General features: G+C 41.2%; 1 protein-coding gene across 1 annotated transcript; it reads right to left on the bottom strand.

Moving 5' to 3' along the window:
• Window positions 1-422: 422 nt before the first annotated feature.
• Window positions 423-6,618, bottom strand: LOC307030764 (homeobox protein engrailed-1a-like). The gene is made up of 2 exons (XM_079667407.1): window positions 5,651-6,618; window positions 423-3,416 (listed from the first exon to the last, which is right to left on the bottom strand). The coding sequence occupies exons 1-2, from the start codon at window positions 6,201-6,203 to the stop codon at window positions 3,097-3,099; spliced, it is 873 nt and encodes a 290-aa protein (XP_079523533.1). The 5' UTR covers window positions 6,204-6,618; the 3' UTR covers window positions 423-3,096.
• Between the last annotated feature and the right edge of the window lie 13,092 nt (window positions 6,619-19,710).

The following is a 19,710-nucleotide window of genomic DNA, read 5'->3' as shown; positions in this document are numbered from 1 at the left end:
TAGGATTATAAAGCCAGCTCACTCAAACATTGGCCTTTCTTTTTTATTTAATGAGGAAAGGTAAAGAACAGTTGTAGATTAATAAGAGAGTCAATAAGAAAGTGGCTGATATATCTTCTGCTCTGATCCTGGATCAGACTCCTGCTCAATCACAGCCTGTTGTTGTGATACTGTACATCCAGCAGGCCTTCTGTTTATCACATCATTAGCATGCAAATGAGAGCTGCTCTGTAGCCGCAGGGCCGGCCACTGTCACACACACACACACACCCCCACACACCCCCCCCCCCCCACACACACACACACACACACACACACACAAACACACACACACACACACACACACACACACACACACACACACACACACACACACACACACACACGCTCTCTCTCACACACACACGCTCTCTCACACACACACTGTCCTGTGTAATTGGTAGGGTAATGTTAATTTGTCTAATTGTTTTGAAATTGTCATCACACTCTGATTGCACACATGCACACACTTCGCTTTTATTGCGCAATTATGCATGCATGAAAAGCGGGTGTAGCATGTGAATAAATGGAATCTATGGGATGATTAAAGAGAGAGCAACTGGTCTGTGTTCCCCATAGATCAAAGGCCAGCAGAGTGGAAGCAAACAGGTAGAGACAGAGATCCAGTCAGCCTGTCACAACATTTACCTTTGGATTTGAAAAATTTATCTCAGCCCACTGTTACCCTCTGTTTTCTTCCTTTTCTTTCCTTTTTTTCTTAAAAGAGGGGTTATACTTTCGTTAGCCTGGCTCCACAGTGATTACAGTAGAGACAAACCATTCCTATAAGGGAAGTATGAAGCTGGGGATGACAGATGACCTGCAGGCTGCAGGAAATAGCCGGTTTCATCAGGAAGATGCGCACTCGATAAGTAATTTGGTCCAAAATAATTACACAGTGGACTGCTGTCAGAGGCCGTGAGCAGCTTCACGGAGAAACACATAGATTGTTTTATAGAAACTGTTTCAAAGACTTTCAAACTGTTTCTAATGCAGAAACATCTTATTAACACTGACCAAAGAAATACCAAAACATGTTTTTCCAACTTCATTACATAATCGTTGGAGGTTATAGACACATATTTAGAGAATGCAAACTCTTTCTGTTTGTCTTTAATCATATTCAAGGTGATGAGTCATTTACTTCTCTGATGAAGAGGCCATCTCTCTGTTACACATCTATTTCCATTATTATCTGTCTAAAATGCCGCCATACTGAAGCAACCTCCAGTCATTTAAAGCAATACTTTCATTCATTTATCTTTAAGATAAAATAAAAAGCTAGGGACTGCCAGAAACTCACATTAAATCATTTAAAAATAAAAATGTGTTTTTGTGTACAACAATGACAATTGTGTGGGACAACTCAAGCTTTAAACTCACTATTGAACATGTTTGAAATACTTTGCACATGTGTCTTGCTTGGTAATTAAATACAAAATTAATAATTGTATATGTTTGTGAATCGGCATGCAGGCGGTTTAAAGGCTTTGGATACTTCACTGTGATGCATATTTTAAAGTTTTTTTTGGAAGACTTTACATCACGAGGAGAGGGGCCCTGACCCGGAGCCACGGTGTCAACATCTCTCTCTCTCTCTCACACACACACACACACACACACACACACACACACACACACACACACACACACACACACACACACACACACACACACACACACACACACACACACACACACACACACACACACACACACACACACACACACACACACACACACACACACACACACACACACACACACGAAGCTGCGACACTTCAGAGTTGTTTCAGGCCTGCAGAGGGCTGCTGATCAAACGACTGAACACAGAGAGGCAATTTCATGCTCCGCAACTCCGAACAGCGGCCTAGACACAATATGAATATGGATCCAGGTGTCCCACTCACTTAAACCAACGAGCACACACACACACACACACACACACACACACACACACACACACACACACACACACACACACACACACACACACACACACACACACACACACACACACACACACACACACACACACACACACACACACACACACACACACACACACACACACACGCACACACACTAAACGCAATTGTATTGAAAAGTTGTAGGCCAACCATAACCACTGTTTTTTCTGAAACATTTTTTCCAATATAAAAGTTTATTTGGAAACATGTTTTAAATGTACGTATACAGCACCCAGCCCCCCCCCCCCCCCGCGCCCCCTCCCCCCAACAAGTCACACGTAGTCTGCCGTGCGCAGCTTTCTCATTCCACTGTGAAAATATGGGGGAAATATGGATTCCCTATACTGTGACATGGGCCACAAAGACAGAAGCATTAGGAGAAAAATAATAAAAGCGCCACGATAAAGAATCACTACGAACTCACGAGCTTTCACTCGCAGGAATTTTAAATAAATAGTGATGAATGTAAACTCTGCCGACTTCCTTTGTGTATTTATTCGTCTCACAGCATTATTATGGGCCGTATAAACTGAGGCTGCAGGACTGAGGAGATGCTATAGGTCAGGATTCCCACACTCCCAAAATGAATTACATTTCTCCTAAATAGGCCTACTTCGATTTCATACATTTTATTTGCACTGTTTACGCTTCAGGTATGGTTCGTCGAAATATCGTTGGTCTATTCAATATTTATCTTGCTCTAGAAATTGTGTCATTTGAATACTTTTCATCAACAAATAATATAAAAGTTAATTTTAATAAAGGGTCTCATTAAGATTGTCCAGATCTCAATTATCTTTAAAAACAAAACAGAATGACCCGGATGTGCACCGACACAATGCAGTGCGCTCAATACACAACGGACATAAAGCCAGGGGGGCAGCCCGGAGACATAAGCCCATCAGTGAAGGGGGGGCATGTTGCTTCTTTTGTATTGTTTGCGTGTGTCCACCAGGCTTCGTTGCGAATAAAATCTTTGGTTTTGCGGGGGCAGCTCCAGAGTCCGCGGTGTGTTCAGGTGCATGAGAGGAGCCCCCAATCATTAAATTAGGAATATCTATTTACAGAGTACAGGGGGGGGGGGGGGTCAGTCGCTGTCCTCCTTGTCCTCCTGGATGGTGGTGGTGGAATGGTTGTACAGTCCCTGAGCCATCAGCTGCAGCGCGAGCCCGTTCTTGAAGCCGCTGGCCTTCTTGATTTTGGCCCGTTTGTTCTGGAACCAGATCTTGATCTGGGACTCGTTGAGGCCGAGCTCCTTCGCGAGGGCCTGCCGCCGCTGCTCCGTGATGTACCGGTTCACCTGGAACTCCGTCTTCAGCCGCTGCAGCTGCTCCGCCGTGAAGGCCGTGCGCGGCCGTTTGTCCTCTTTGTCGCTTTTCGACTTTTTCAGTTTCCGTGTCCTTGGGCCTGCAGTAAGGGCGAAAGGAGAGAGAACGGAAACATAAATATTCAGCGCACATGGAGGACAAAGATCATGGGCAACAAATAGTTGGAAAAATGTGAGTCTGGACAGATTTTACATCAGCTGCACACTCGCTGTCTCTGTACCATCACGTATTGGAAAAGTCATCGTTATGGTTGTTTTTATTCAAGTGAATAGCTTATTGTATACATAATAATAATAATAATAATAATAATAATAATAATAATGATTATAATATTGTCCCATCACATGGTCATAATCTATAACGTCTCGGTAAATCGCAAAAGGCATACGGACAATGGATATTAAGAATAACAACAACAAGATAATAATAATAATATTAATAATAATAAATAACTGCCTTAGGTGGGATTTACTTCAACATAAAATAGGCTACAACATCTCGTAGCAAACACAACAGCTATAAGAAGTATAATAATAATAATAAAAATAATAATAATAATAATAATAATAATAACGAAATGTGTTATGGTTATTTCTTCAGATGCAGGCTGTGTAATACACGAAGCACACAAGAATAGCCGCCACACAATTATAAAATGATGTTCCTGCCGGCATATGAACACAAATAGACTGAATGGTTACATATTACTGCCTATTCGTACAGACTAATTTATTATTTAAAAACATGAATATGGTAACAAATATTGCAACGGATAGACACTGAGTATATTCATATTCTCCAGACTTAAAATTAATAAAGACGCTATATTACAGAGATTTAGTAAACTGCAGTTGTTTGGCGGCATAGCACTCACACACTGCTGGCATCAGGTCTGAATCAAATATGGAGCTGTTCTTCTTTTGTTTAACACATACATACATATATATGTAGACTTGATATGTTGTCTTCTTTTTGGACTAGTTAAAAACAAAAAAATAATATCATACCATCATATTATAACTTTATGTCCAGAGTGTAATACGGGCTTCATAAATAAAGGTTTTTTAGGAGAAAGCCTTATGAGCTCGTTGTGTTTCACACTCTGCATGCAGGCCTATGCGCATGCGCGTGCGTGTGCGTGTGTGTGTGTGTGTGTGTGTGTGTGTGTGTGTGTGTGTGTGTGTGTGTGTGTGTGTGTGTGTGTGTGAAATTTAAAGTGATGTCAGCTAAAGTCAGACCCAAATCCAACGGGCGGTTAATGGATTCAAAATGTCTCATGCAGATATTATTTACCTTTAATTCCATTGTGTTTGATCCCTGCATGCTTACCTCGCAGCAGCTCAGTGAGCGCACAATAACTATATCCTGTCTAATGATGACTGCGCGTGTCACAGCGCACGAGCTGCCACAGTCATAATGTTATCAGATCAAGCCCTGATAAATGTCCCTGCATGTACTTGTGTCTAAAAGAGGGAAGATATTTAATAAATCAGAACACCGAATAACATAGCCTACATATGCACATCTTTGTGCATATTACAAATCCCAGCTGCGTGTTTTTCTTTTGTTATTTGAGACTTACGAAACATAAACAATAGGCCTATCTACGAGAAGGTTAGTTATTATTAGCTTTTTTTTTTTACATAAATGTTATCGTTTAAAATACCAGAACAGAAAGGCACAGAGAAAGCGGGAAAAACAAAAACGTTTATGTTGATTTCATGTTGTGGCCTAAATGTAAAACACCCAGGCTATGTTACTGTTGTTGTTAATCATTAAATGCAATATAACAGTATGGATGTTTTATTGACTGCTTTTTCCAATGAGGGGACATTGAAATAAACATGTGAAATATAAACTATATATATTTTTTTGCAATGAACCCTGTTGGCGGGAATGATAGAGCTTCTAACACAGACGACAGACCCGGACTTTTAATAGTTAAAAGATTCAGAAATAAACTATTCTAAGAAATCAAAAGGAGGTCCTTCAACACCAGTGTTACAAAATACATTTTCGATTAAAAACACCTGCATATGTTTGACACAAAATGTATTTTAGGTTATAAAGATATAATAATAACAACATGTCAGCTAACTCACAAAATTGTGATCTCCATTTCTAAAAACATTATTTCCCGCTTACTTTCTCAAAAAATAACTAATCTTGTTTTGTTTAATGAAAACTGCTACATGTAGCCTAGGATAAATGTAAATGTTTCTGTCAGATAAAAATGAAAGGGATTTATGAATTCCTCCATTATTAAACGAAATGCACGCTCGGAGAATTTCCTTCATGAAACTATTGCCTTACCAGATGAGGGCCTGTCCGAGTACCGGGTGCAGTAGACCCAGGCCGGCCACAGCAGTGGCTGGGTCTCCGGTGTGGACCCCCCAGAACCACTCAGCACCACTACCGAAGAGGACGTGTCCCTCCCGGTCTCACCGCCAGTTCTCTCCTCGGCTTTCAGGCCGCTGCTCCCGGTGGAGGAGGTTGCGGTTCCTCCGCTGATGCCGCCGTTACTCTTTTTGGGGCTCGCCAAAGAGGTGGAGGAGGCGGATGACGAGGTGCTGTCACTGCTACAGTTGGAGTCCTGGCACGGCGTCCCGGGTAAGCTCGGCCTGCTGACCGCCAGGTGGACGCGCTCCCGGCCGGAGCTCTGCGCCCTCTCCCGCGGGCCCAGGCCGTGCTCCTTCCTGCAGCCGAAGTCCGGCCGCAAAATGTTGTCGATGAAAAAGTTGGTGGTTCTGTGGGCCTGCTGAGCCACCTGCAGAGGTAACATGGGCGGCGAAGGCAGGCTGGGATCCGGGGAGACGCTCTCTCCCTCACTGCTGTCCGAGCTGCTCGGGTCCCGCTGCTCCTCCATCGCTGCTTCTCTGAAGAACGTGGCTGTTCCCTCAATCCGCTCCCACAGCACGGGCCTTTGTTTTTATCCACAATATGACAACAGGAATCACTAAAACATAGTTGCGTTTGCTTTTAGAAATATTGGTTGATGTAATTAGGAGCAAACTGTGGACATCCTGTTTGCGTAAATGCGCTCCAGCGCGTCATTGTCGGTGGCTCACGGTGAGACTGCTATAGCTGCTCGTGCACACTGCTCCACGCACAGAGATATGCACCGCTGTATGACAGTCGGATCTTCACAAAGTCCACACATCACAGCACCATGATACACACACTCGTACAAACTCACACACACTAAGCGGAGGGACATGAATAACATCCACCTGCAACGGGCCAATCACCGGGACACTTTGGAAAGGCGGTGACGCGGGCCAATGGTGTCAGACGTCTCAGAGCCTCAGAAACCAAATAAGAGATTATCACTGCTCCACACACACACACACACACACACACACACACACACACACACACACACACACACACACACACACACACACACACACACACACACACACACACACTCTCTCTCTCTCTTTCTTTTTGAGGTTCTGAGGTGCTGCCAGGACGGGCTCTCATTGAGCGCGAGGGAGGATAATTGATAGCTTGCCATTTCTCCGGATGGCGGATGATCGGCCGGACCTCCCTCACCTGGCTGCGGGAGGAGGGCCTGTCACCACCAGCCACAGAACACTTCATCACAGCGCGCAAAGTGGCGATAGGATAATAACAATAAGAATAATAAATGCTACAAACAGAGAGGAGCTCCTGCTCCCTGACAATGAAGAACAACCTCACTGATGTAATTAATATGAATATTTAGTTTTAAATGTTGTTTTTTAAGTGAAGCCGGATGCCTTTTTGGACCATAACTCTGTCCTCTTTCGATAATTTTACCAACGTTTCAGCTAAAATCTATTCCTTTCTGGTGTCTACTGATAACATATATTTTTGTAAATTTAAGATCGAAGGATCTGAGATCCTGATTACTTTTAGTGTCACTATTATATTTATAGCCAGGTTATATACATTATAATTGAAATGACTGCAAAACGTGTCTGTTATAGTGACTTATTAATCCTGTAACATTTGAGTATTTAGTGTTATTTCATTGTGCAAGATAAATATAATTTGTTGACCGGCGACAAGGAAACTCACCTAATTTCAAAAATATTTATATATATAATATTTATTTAAATGTATGTTTGTCATCATTTATCAATATTTTTCACATTTTTAATATGCAGTCCAAAGTGTAAAAACAACAATTATTTCCTTACAATTAAAACAATACACTGATGCGCGAATCTGGAGCGTGAAGAAAATGAATGTTGGGCAATTACAATTGATACGTATTGATACGTATTGATTTCAATTGAGCACTGCATAAACCTGCAGCTTTTTTTTAAACTAATGACAGCTATGATAATAATGATAATAATGATAATAATAATAATAATAATTAATAATAAGAATAGCTGCTCTCTATAACAGTGACCCAACTAAATTAAAGATAGAGGGCATCTTTGGACCCAGGTTTTATTAATCTGAATTTGCTGCAGTCTGTTCTTTTTGTTTTACTTTGCTCAACCGCTGAAAAGGAAACAATTGAATCTCCAGGAATATGATAAGGTGGCTTTCAGTGGCATATGAGAACAACATAACATCAGAGCGACCTCTGGTGGTGAAGGATGGGAGGAGCGCATGTGAAAGAGAGCAGCTGTGAAATCCAGGTAAGACATCTGACTCCACTTCTCAGGTGTGCAAGAGATCACATGATCCAGTAGGTTTTACTGGCATTAGTTCCCTCCCAACATGATTTATAATGCTGACGAAACAGGTGTCCCTTCAGTGCAGACACCAGGTAGTGGCAGAGAAAGAATTAAATATTCTGTTCTTGGTCCCCTCCCCTTCTCTCTGTACACAAACTCGCTCGGATCTGTCATTAGCCCTCATGGTTTTTCATACCATTGCTACGCTGACGACACCCAATTTTTTCAGTCTTTTCCCCGTTCTGAAACCCCGGTCGTCGCACGCATCTCTGCTTGTCTACAGTGTAAAAAAAAGATCCTAATTTTACAGGAAATAACTGTAATCTTTTATAGTAATTATCATGTTTTTTTAAATAACTTGCAAAATCCTGTAAAATGACAGATATTAACTATAAATGAACAACCCAAAACATTATTTTAAGTATTTTGACAATAACAACAAATAACGTTTATTTCATCCTTTTGGCGTTGACTGTTCGCCGCTTCTCCGCCTCTGTTACCCTCTATCACCCTCAGCTACCATTCGTTCTCGCAACACTTTCAAATTGGACTACTGCCCTGCATTGCACATCTTTACTGCACTGCACATTGTTTTTATTTTAGACTTCTGCCTCCGTTGCTGGCTGCCGTTGCCAGCTGCCCTCACTCAGCCATCAAAGTGCCGGGTGGCTATTGCTATCTGCTACATTGCCTACTTGTCTGTCTCCGTCCCACGCAACAACTGTGGACCCTCTCTGCCTCCTGCCTTCATCTCTGGGGTACATCTGTCCCGTCCCGCTGTTCACATCCTCCTGCCATGTCGTGGATCTTCCTCGTCTCCACAACAATCCTCCACCTCTGTGCACCTAGCCCGCTAGCCGCTATCGCTGCTAACACACTGCTCCCAGCCTTTCCGCCTGTCATCATGCTGAAATACTCCATCTCACAGCTTCTTTCATTCACCAACTCCTCCACCCCGTATTCCATCTTAGCCATCAGACATCTTGGACTCCTTTGTCGACCCCGCTACATTCACCGAAGCACCCGCCGCAGTTTAGTTTACTTTCAGCACGGACAATCCATAGCATCCATCTGCTCTACACAACGCACTGTCGCACACGCTCACTGAAACCTGGCAACAACCCAATGACTTCTTCTCCCTCGATCAAACATCCCCCCCTGGTTTTAATTACATCACTAAACCCCCTCCATCACGCCGTGGTAGTGGGCTGGCTGTCATCTACAACCAGAACATCCGGACTACAGAACTCACCCTCCCCTCAGTACCATCCTTCGAATTCCTCGCCTTCAAAGCCCCTCCCTCACTGACAGTTATCCTCATTTACCGCCCCCCCAAACCAAACCCCTCCTTCCTCTCTGATCTTACTGAACTCCTCACCATTGCTTCATCCCCTCTCCCCACGTCTGTTACTCCTCGGCGACCTCAACATCCACATGGACTCCCCCACCTGCAAACTCGCTTCTGAATTCTCCTCCCTTCTGGACAATTTTTCATTTACCCAATATGTCACCTTCCCCACCAATGATAAAGGACACATCCTTGACCTTGTCTGCTCCAGCAACCTCCCAGTACTCGACCTCAACCCCTGCCCCTTTCCCCTTTCGGACCACAAACTCATACAGTTCACCATCGCCTCCCCCGTCCGCCACCCCCCCCCATCCAGGAACATCACCTTCCGTAATTTATGCTCTGTCGATCCCCAGCACCTCTCCGACCTGCTATCCTCTACTCTCCCCCTGGACTCGAACCTCAGCTCACCCGATGAACAACTCAAACACCTTAATTCCACCCTACTCGCCTCCCTCAACAGCCTAGCCCCCCTCAAAACGAAAAATGTCACTTTTAAAACCTCCTCACCCTGGTTCAGCCCTGCACTCCGTAAGTTGAAGCAAACCGGCCTCCAGCTTGAATGCCTAACCATGAAATCATCCCTCACAGTTCACCATGAATCCTACAAACTCCATCTCACTACCTACAGAGACGCCCTCACTGCTGCAACAACTGCTTACCTCTCCACCATCTTTACCGACCCCTCCCATAACCCCAGGACCTTCTTCTCCACCGTCAATAAGCTCCTCAAACCCTGTGCTCCACTTCCACTTTATGCAGTTTATTCCTCCAGTTTTTCTCTGAAAAATGACATTAATCTCTCCCTATCCACTGCATCAGACACACAAACATCTCCCCCAACATCCACCGTCACAATTTCTCCCCCCATCTCCCTGGACCTGGAGCCCTCCTTCCCACGGCCGCCTCTCCCAGTTCACTCTGGTTACCCCCCCTGAAATACTCAAACTGATCAGCTCCTCCAAACCCACAACCTGCTCGCTTGAACCTCTACTGAAGTCCTGCCTCCCCGTCCTCTGCCCCTACCTTGTCAACCTTTTCAACTCCTCCCTGTCCCAAGGAACCGTTCCCTCTGCCTTCAAAACTGCTGCTGTCACTCCCATCCTCAAGAAATCCGGTCTGGATCCCTCCTCCCTCAGTAATTACCGCCCCATCTCCAACCTCCCCTTTCTCTCAAAAACAATAGAACGCATCATCTCCAAACAACTCCACCACCATCTCCAAACCAACCAGCTTTTTGAACCCCTTCAGTCTGGTTTTCGTCCCCACCACAGCACAGAAACGGCACTCATCAAAGTCCTCAATGACCTCCTCACCTCTGCTGACACCGGTTCCCTCAACATCCTCATCCTCCTCGACCTGAGTGCAGCCTTCGATACCGTGAGCCACACCATCCTGCTTACCTGACTCCAGGATATCGGTATCGAAGGTACTGCACTCAGGTGGCTCCAGTCCTACCTCTCCGACAGATCCCACTTCATCTCCCTCAACAACCACTCCTCTGCAACAGCATCAGTCACCCAAGGTGTTCCCTAAGGTTCAGTACGGGGGGTGCTGATTACTAAATACATAGAATAGTTACAGCTACGTGTCTTAAAACATATTCAGATTACTTTTAGAATACTTTTGGAATACTTTATTTTTCCATAACAGATGGGTATGTTTTGGTGAACAGGAGACACTTATATTACTGCTTTAATGACTTATCAAGAACTCAAACACGACATCTTGGTGTCATTCTGGACAGCTCCACATAAAAAACATCACCCGGACTGCATTCTTTGTAGCCTACTGTCTTAAAACCTTTCCTTGGAATATGTTATGAATTGTAAGGTGTCCTTGGGGGCTTTGAAAGGCGGCCCTCAATAGAATGAATTATCATTATTATTTGTTATCTGAAACGATGTAATAACTTTTAAAACTTGTTCCAGTCACTTGCCCCATGCATTCAGCAGCAGCAGGCCATTCACTTGATTTGATCCCGTTATGTAATGTCATCATTTCGACAATAAATAAATGCTACATAAACGTTATCTTGCACATTTTATCTAACCATCTCCGTTTCTAACTTTCAATATATTTTAAAAGAGATCTCTCTCTCATCTGCGTGCGGGGACGGGGCCTCACAGAAATGCTGCATCTCTCTCTCGCTCACAGACATGCAGCAGCGCTGTGCAGTGTGCACACAGTTCTGCCGGTGTCGGTACATGATGTGTTCGGGGTCCGTCTCTTACCAGTGACGTCACGCATTGTACGCATTGTGATTGGCTGTACGGTAATTTACCTGGGGGTGCTCGGGGGCAAATCACATCTACAGATCATGACGAACCGAATTGAAGTATTCCTATACTCCTAGCGTGTGAAAATGTTTGTGAAAAACATGTTAAAAAAACATGAAAACGGAGCAATGGCTGTACGCCATTGGCTGTACGGCAACTCAAGAGGACCATCATACACGGTCAAATTCCGAACATTTAAACTTTGTCTACACTTCATTCTTTACTTTGTAGAAGATGAACTACCTCTCTGAAAGGTCTCAATGTGTTCATTTTGTTGGGCTGTCTTCATGGTTAAACATCACTAATGATTTTCTGACTTCTGACTGCTTTGGATTACCACAATAAGGTTTTACTATCACAGTGCACTGAGATTTGTGACAAACTGTAAAGCACTTACGCATCACTGTACACTGTAAACCAAGACGGTTTTGCCATCACTTACTGTACGGAGGCTCAGTCACTGACATTTTCATTTACAAAGCCATGTTGGATAAAGTACCATCTTATATCTGCTCCCCTGATCTGCAAATTGAAAGTACTTATTGCCTGAGATCTCATGCTGTGGTTTTATTAAATGTGCCAAGTGCTAGGACTGTTATGGAAGAAAGCTTTTAGATGTGCAGCTCCACTAAATTGGAACAGTCTGCAAAAAGAATGGAAAATTACCAAGCTGGTACCACTACATGTTTTTAAAGCTCGGTTGGATGCTCCACAATCAGATGCTGTTGGTACCTGTACATGTGGATAGATATGTAAATTGTAATCCCTGTAATTGTTGCTGTATGATGTCCTTTTGTTGTTCTGTTGTTTATGTGTTTATGTCTTCATGTGGAACCTACTGCTGCAGGTCTCCCTTGAAAAATAGATCATTGATCTCAATGGGATTTTACCTGGATAAATAAAGGTTTTGAATGTCGAGCATTAACTGCAAGTCACTCAAATTCATAAACTGGAGAATAATTATGTTACAAGTATTACAGAAAACATATCCAAGTGTAACAAACATCCAGTATTAACCTTACTGTTTTTACTAACAGTAACCAATTAATAATTTTCATAAAGTGCATATTTATTCCAAACTCACAATATATGTAATAAAACATAATGGTACACAGTATCCAACTCTTTAGGCACTGGTCAGAGGCATTCATGTAAAGCAGATCACCAGAATCCAATACTGGTAAAAACGTTGCAGAGATCAAATGTTTACTTGTCTGAAAGGAGAAACCTAATTTTAAAACAACATTTTCAGTGTGTGACTTGAAAGATAAGTTCTGATCAATAATAAAACCTAGATATGTGTATGTATTGACCCTTTCAATGTCAATGTCAGTCCCTTGAACAGTACAAATGTTGGGGAGAAAAGAAGTTAACTTTTTGCCATTTGAGAATATCATGAGTTTGGAGTTGTCTGCATTTAATACTAACTTGAGTTGAGATAAATGGGATGGAATAACATCAAAGGCAGACTGGATGAAATCAAGACTTTGCTCTATAGAAGAGGATGAACAATAAATAACAGTATCATCTGCATAAAAATGGAAAGCAGCATTTGAAAAACTATTAGAGATTATTTACATATATGGTGAAAGTATTGGTCCTAATATGGAACCTTGGCGCACACCCTTTCAAATCAAATCAATCAAATCAAGTTTTATTTATATAGCACATTTATAAACGATTTTTGGTTGAGCCAAAGTGCTGTACAAATAATAAAAATACCCTGAAGTAAAGACATTTTACAGCTAATACAACAGTAGTTTGTTCAGAATATCAGTATGAGAATAAACGACACCCTCTGTCCTTAGACCCTCACATCGTACAAGGAAAAACTTCCAGAGAAAACCCACAGTTTAAAGGGAAAAATGGGAAAAACCTCGGGGAGAGCAACAGAGGAGGAATCCCTCTCCCAGGACGGACAGACGTGCAATAGATGCCGTGTGAAAATCGAAGAGATAATACATTTTACAACATAGGTAGACCGAATGTTAGGAAATGCATGTGTCTGTAATAAGAGGATGAATCCACGAAGATGTCAACAATCCTGTGGGAGCCTTCAGGGAGGCAGCACGACGAGACCACGACCCAAAGTCCACGACTTAATCCAGAACTCAGGATAGAGGATCCAGGATGCGGGACCACAGCAAGAGGATCAGCCTCGACTCAAGATCCCGGCGTCGATATAGACACAAAAGAAGAACATTTTGGCTGGGTTAATCGGAATATGAGAATACACAGATACAGACAGACAGAAGGAAGAAGAAGCACTCCCTTTGGAGGGATTTTTTTTAAATATTGAAGTTAAATGCAACTGTAAACAGATTTACTTTGTCTTTATGGATTCGATTGTGGACTCGATTGTGATTGCTGCACATTATCCCTTACTTAATAAATAATTTTTTTGATAATCTATTATACAGATGTAGCGATTCATTTCAGACAGTTTGAAACGCGAGGGCCGTGATTGGTACGTGATCTGCCCTCGCTCAAGGGAAAACCTCCAGCTTGACGTGAGACCGCCCCCGTGATAGATAAATGTAATTATAATGAAGCCAGCTGCAATGGATCATTGATCCACCAGGGGGTGCAGTGGGGTTCCACACTGGAGCTCATGTGAAATAAAGTGAGATACAGTACGCTGGATGTACAGCGGAACTTTGTTAAGATCCATATGTCACAGATATCATACTCTGTGCTAAATAAGAGACATGTAATCATTTACAAAACATCACCATGTTGTTATTTAACAAAATAATGTTGTTTAGTCGGAAAAAACGAACGGGAGGAAATGCAGCCCGGCTCTCCATTTTTAATCCTAATTTAATCATCATCTTCACCACGATCATTTATGTTTATGTTCGCCGAATTGACATGAAATCACTGACACATGTGAATATAATGTATTCAACTTCACTAAAACGTTATTAACGTGCCTAAACTCAGTAATTCACTAAAAATATTTATATTTTAATGGAGCCTCGTCGGCAGATCAGGATCCCAACGCGCAGCGGAGGGATCTTGGTCTGCATGACGGGTGTTTTTCCCCATAAGGAACAAGTCGCTGCAAATTATCCCGCTTATTACATGGCCACATTCTCAACAAAGTAACGACATGACTCCCAATATTAATTTAAATGCTTTTATGGATTTAGAAAATGTTTTTATTGATTTAAAAAATAGTTGTATGTATTGATTTAAATTTACATGCATCCGCAAAGAAAAATAGTCCGTTGTTACCGTTTTTTAAACAGTGTGAATGAAACGGCAGCTCTCTCCCCCTCCCCCCCTGATCTTTCTTCTCCAGCAGCTAAATGAACTGTAGGTTACTCTGAGTGACCATAGACTCTATGTGACAAGCTTACAGTTAGTGACGTAACAACACCATAAAAGCCGGTGGGTTGAAAGCAATACGGGAGGTAAAAATAACTACAATAATTGTGATTTATTTATTGTGGCTTTTATGTTTTTAGGTATAAAATGTTATGTAATTCAGGCTTATAGTTCATCCTTCTCTAAAAGCCTTCAACAATGACAATATTCATAGTAATTTCATAAATCCTTCCAACACACATTGTAAAAAATAGCCTACTGTAAGTTAAGAAATCATTCCAATATGTACATCTTCTGATGTAACAACAATAACATTATAAATAGTAACATAGCTGAACATGGTATTGCACATTTAGCTTTGAGTGTGACTGAACTGAGATGTTTTTATTACATGAATTAAGGTGACTGAGGCTTTGGGATGCAAACTCATCTGTATGAAAAAGGTGACAAGGATCCGAGCCCCCGGCTCCCCCACCCCACGGAATATCGGCTTTAAAATTAGGAATAACAGAGGATTTCAGCAGTCAGAACAACTAAAGCAGCAGTGTTAATAATAACAGAAACGCCAAAGAGTCACATCTAATAGAAATATATAAAAGCATTTATTTTAATTGTGTAGCAGTCAGTTTATAATTTTGGCAGCACTGTTGAGCATTTTGAAAATCTATTTTCATGCCTCTGTGCAAGGCTTAAGTCTTTTTATCTTTATAGCCACATGGTGTAAAGTAACTAAGTTCATAAACTCAACAAGTACTATACTTGGGCACAATTTTGAGATACTTGTACTTTATTTAAGTATTTCAATGTTTTGCTACTTTGTTTTTCTACTCCACTACAATTCAGAGGTACATGGTATACTTCTACTCCACTCCATGTATTTAATACCTTTAGTTATTTTACAGATTTGGATGAATGATGTGAAATATAATCAAGTGTTAAATTAGACTTTAGTTCCACCTGGAGTAAATCCACAAGCTACCCTGCAGTATACAAAGTCATTCAAACTAGCTGCACCTTTACCAGCTTTGAGAACACTTTCATGATCAATCATTATAAAACATATCATATATATTATTCTGAATGGACCAATCTGCACAATGACTACTTTTACTGTCGCTACTTTCACTATATTTTGATGAGAATACTTTTCTACTTTCACTTGAGGAACATTTTGAATGCAGGACTTTTACTGTAACAGAGTATTCCTACACTCTGGGACTATTACTTTTACTCAAGTACAAGATCTGAGTACTTCTACTTTTACTCAAGTACAAGACCTGAGTACTTCTACTTTTAATCAAGAACAAGATCTGAGTACTTCTACTTTTACTCTACAAGATCTGTGTGCTTCTACTTTTACTCAAGTACAAGACCTGAGTGCTTCTACTTTTACTCAAGTACAAGATCTGAGTACTTCTACTTTTATTCTAGTACAAGATCTGAGTGCTTCTACTTTTACTCAAGTAGGCTACATACGTATATATATATATATATATATATATATATATATATATATATATATATACTTATACCACCTCTGTTTATAGCCTATGAAAAAAACTATTAGAAATAGAAGGCTAAAGCTAACGTTAGCAGATAGTGACAATATATGCTAGCTAGCTAGCTCAACGATTCCTTAAATAATATTGCCACAGAAAAACTTTTCAGTTCACATCACGCTCTGCCGCTCCGACAGGGAGCTCTGCTCTGTACACCTGAACGGCCCATTCTAACAGCTGTTCACCAGCGGTCCAGTCTGTGCCACAGTGACTCCGGACGCGCAGTTAATATTAACGAACGCACCCGTAGGTAATGTAGCTGCTGAAGCTAGACCACCATCTCGGAGCAGCAGAGCCTTATTATACATCCATGAGCAGAGCCGACAGGCAGGAAGACTCGAGCACACAGCTCGCACTTCATTATAATATATAAAAAAAGAACACCATGCGTGTCATGATGGCACATAACAGCTCACGGCCGCAGATTACTCCGGGTCCCAGGCCCCCCCATACCCCAAAAATATTTTTATTGCAGATCTACATGAAATGACATGAAATCCCTGACAAATATGAATATACTGTATTCAACTTCATTAAAACGTTATTAACGTGCCTAAACTCAGTAATTCACTAAAAATATTTATATTTTAATGGAGCCTCGTCGGCAGATCAGGATCCCAAAGCATGGCGGAGGGATCTTGATCTTGAAAAATAGTCCGTTGTTACAGTTTTTTAAACAGTCTGAATGAAACGGCAGCTCTCAGCTGTGTATTTACACAACTAATGGCCCATCAACCACAGCTCTCTCCCCCCCTCCCCCCTTGATCTTTCTTCTCCAGCAGCTAAATTAACGGTAGGTTACTCTGAGTGACAAGCTTACAGTTAGACACAACACTGTCATTGCAAGTGACCCTCAGTTAGTTGACTTTTATGTTCAACTGCTAAATTCGTTACTAATAAAAAAGGGCTTCTACTGTACCTAATTACCTTAACAATAGAACCGCCAGAGGATTTTGTATAGGCCTACCTAAACCTGTAAAATCCCGCTATTAGAATGCAATTTTTAACAACATGGGTGCTACATAACACACTTTCAGGAAAAGTCAGGGACTGGGAGACTTTAATATTTTATTGAAAAAAAGTTACATTGCACACATACAACACACATCACACAAATTGACCCGATTGGCGGTTCTAGTATCAAATAAACTCAATAATTAATGAAACCAATTCAATACGCATTATTCTTATTCTTATCATTCTTTATGAGCGCAGAAATAGTCTTAAAATCAGATCTGTTTTTTAAATGAAATCTGACGGCAGGAAGTTAGCTCTGATCACCTATGACAAGTGCGCCGCACCTAATCGCTGGCCATTCAGCCACAGACACTGTTCGAAATGGGGGGGAGCTAGGAGGAGCTTGGCTCCCCCGAAGAGGGAGGGAGCTCCCCTGAAGGCTGACTTTGAGATAAATAGGGGGAGCCCAAAACAATCGTGCATATTTGTGTCACACAGATTAGAAATGTTGAGTTTCTGTAAATAACAGTTCTTGAAATAAATAATAGTTATTGTTCATTACAGTTTCTGAATATTTGTTTTATATTTGTGAATATGTCTGGGTGTTGCCATCTGTATGTGGCGGCGCTGCATTCTTACTTACGTTGCTATGATTATGGCGGTGATACCGGCGCGTTATTTGAAATGTTCATATTGATATTTTTTTAACTCTGGCTGTGTAATAAAAAAATATGGCAAAACGAAAACAGCCAAGCGTCACAGCTTTTGGATTCACAAGCAAAGAAGCGAAGGAGTCTAAAAATGACAACTTGAACGGAAAACAACTTTTAGTTGGCCGGCTGTAAGCGGCGTTAGGGTCGAGTTTGACAGCTCCACACCGAGGGAGAGGCCTGCCGATGCGGAGCCTGAAGAGGCTTCAACAACGGCCACATCCGCCGGCATAGTGACACCGTCTGTATTAGTAGAAGAGTGTTTTTATAGCAATTGATCGCATCCGCGCTGCTGCGCCAGTCAACAGAGCGTGCGTGTGACATATTTAGTAGCAGGATGTGCTCTGAAAAATAGGGCTCCCGAAAGCAAATGGGTAATTCGAAAACTGACAGAGCTCCTTCTATACAAATCAAACTGTAGAAGGTGTGAAAGCACCTATTGTTTTAAATAATGGTCGGAATGTGACCTGTGAGCCTTCTGAATTACCGTGGGTCAGCACATTCTAAACTAAAATGTTCAATCAATAAAGTAACATCTTATCTTATCTTAATAATATCTTCATATTAATAATAATAATAAATCATACAGTATGTGTCCGAAAGGGAGCAGGAGGAAGCAAACACAAAAATATACTGCATATTAAAGCAAACGATTGTAAAGGTTAAAGTATGAGCATAACAAATAAAGAAGTGTAATGTAAACATTTACATTATAATTATGATTATTTAATATATAAAGACTATATATTATTGAATTACAAGATTAAATATACTTTAGTTGATCTAAAATATTGATGTGTTCAAATGCTCTTCAAAACACAACTGAAAGTCCATGAAACTTGTCTTTCTGTATTTGTGAATGAAGCGCCATCTCCTGGTTAAAATTCAGTGCTCCATCTGTACATAGGCTAAAACAAAACATCTAAAGATATAACCTTGCACTTTGATAAGTCTCGTGAACATTTTCACTATTTTGACATTTTTATAGATCAAAATTGAACTAAAGAAATAAATGGTAGATTAATATTGAAAATAGGTGTCAGCTGCTACACTAATTATAATAGTTATATTTCTTAATTAATTAAGATAAGATATTACTGTATTGATCCCAATTTGGGAAATGTTTGTGTTGCAGCAGCATAACAAGAAAAACAAAATATAAGTTATTATATATACAAAAGTATGTGAGGGATGGGATATTAAATTGAATATAAATGTAAAATGTACATGAGATTTTATGTCCAAGAGAAGCTATGGAGCAGAGAGTTCTCTGCCAGCCAGAGGTGATTTGTTATTAGTTCAATATGTCAACTGATTTCCCTGACTACAATCTTTAGTTACATGGTGAAACATTATGCTGCTTGTAATAATTAGACTTATCATATAAGCCACACAGGTTTTAATAGGATTTATTCATTATCTTTACTTATGTTGCGGTCTTTTCAGCATCGCCATCTCTAAAGCGGCGATACAGTCACTACAATTTCTGTAGTCCTATTCAGCCACTCGGTAAC

This window comes from Notothenia rossii, assembly GCF_949606895.1.
Source record: "Notothenia rossii genome assembly, chromosome: 2".
Taxonomy (NCBI): Eukaryota; Metazoa; Chordata; class Actinopteri; order Perciformes; family Nototheniidae; genus Notothenia; species Notothenia rossii.
The sequence above is the reverse complement of the archived record's forward strand: the minus strand, read 5'-3'. Positions and strand labels throughout refer to the sequence as shown.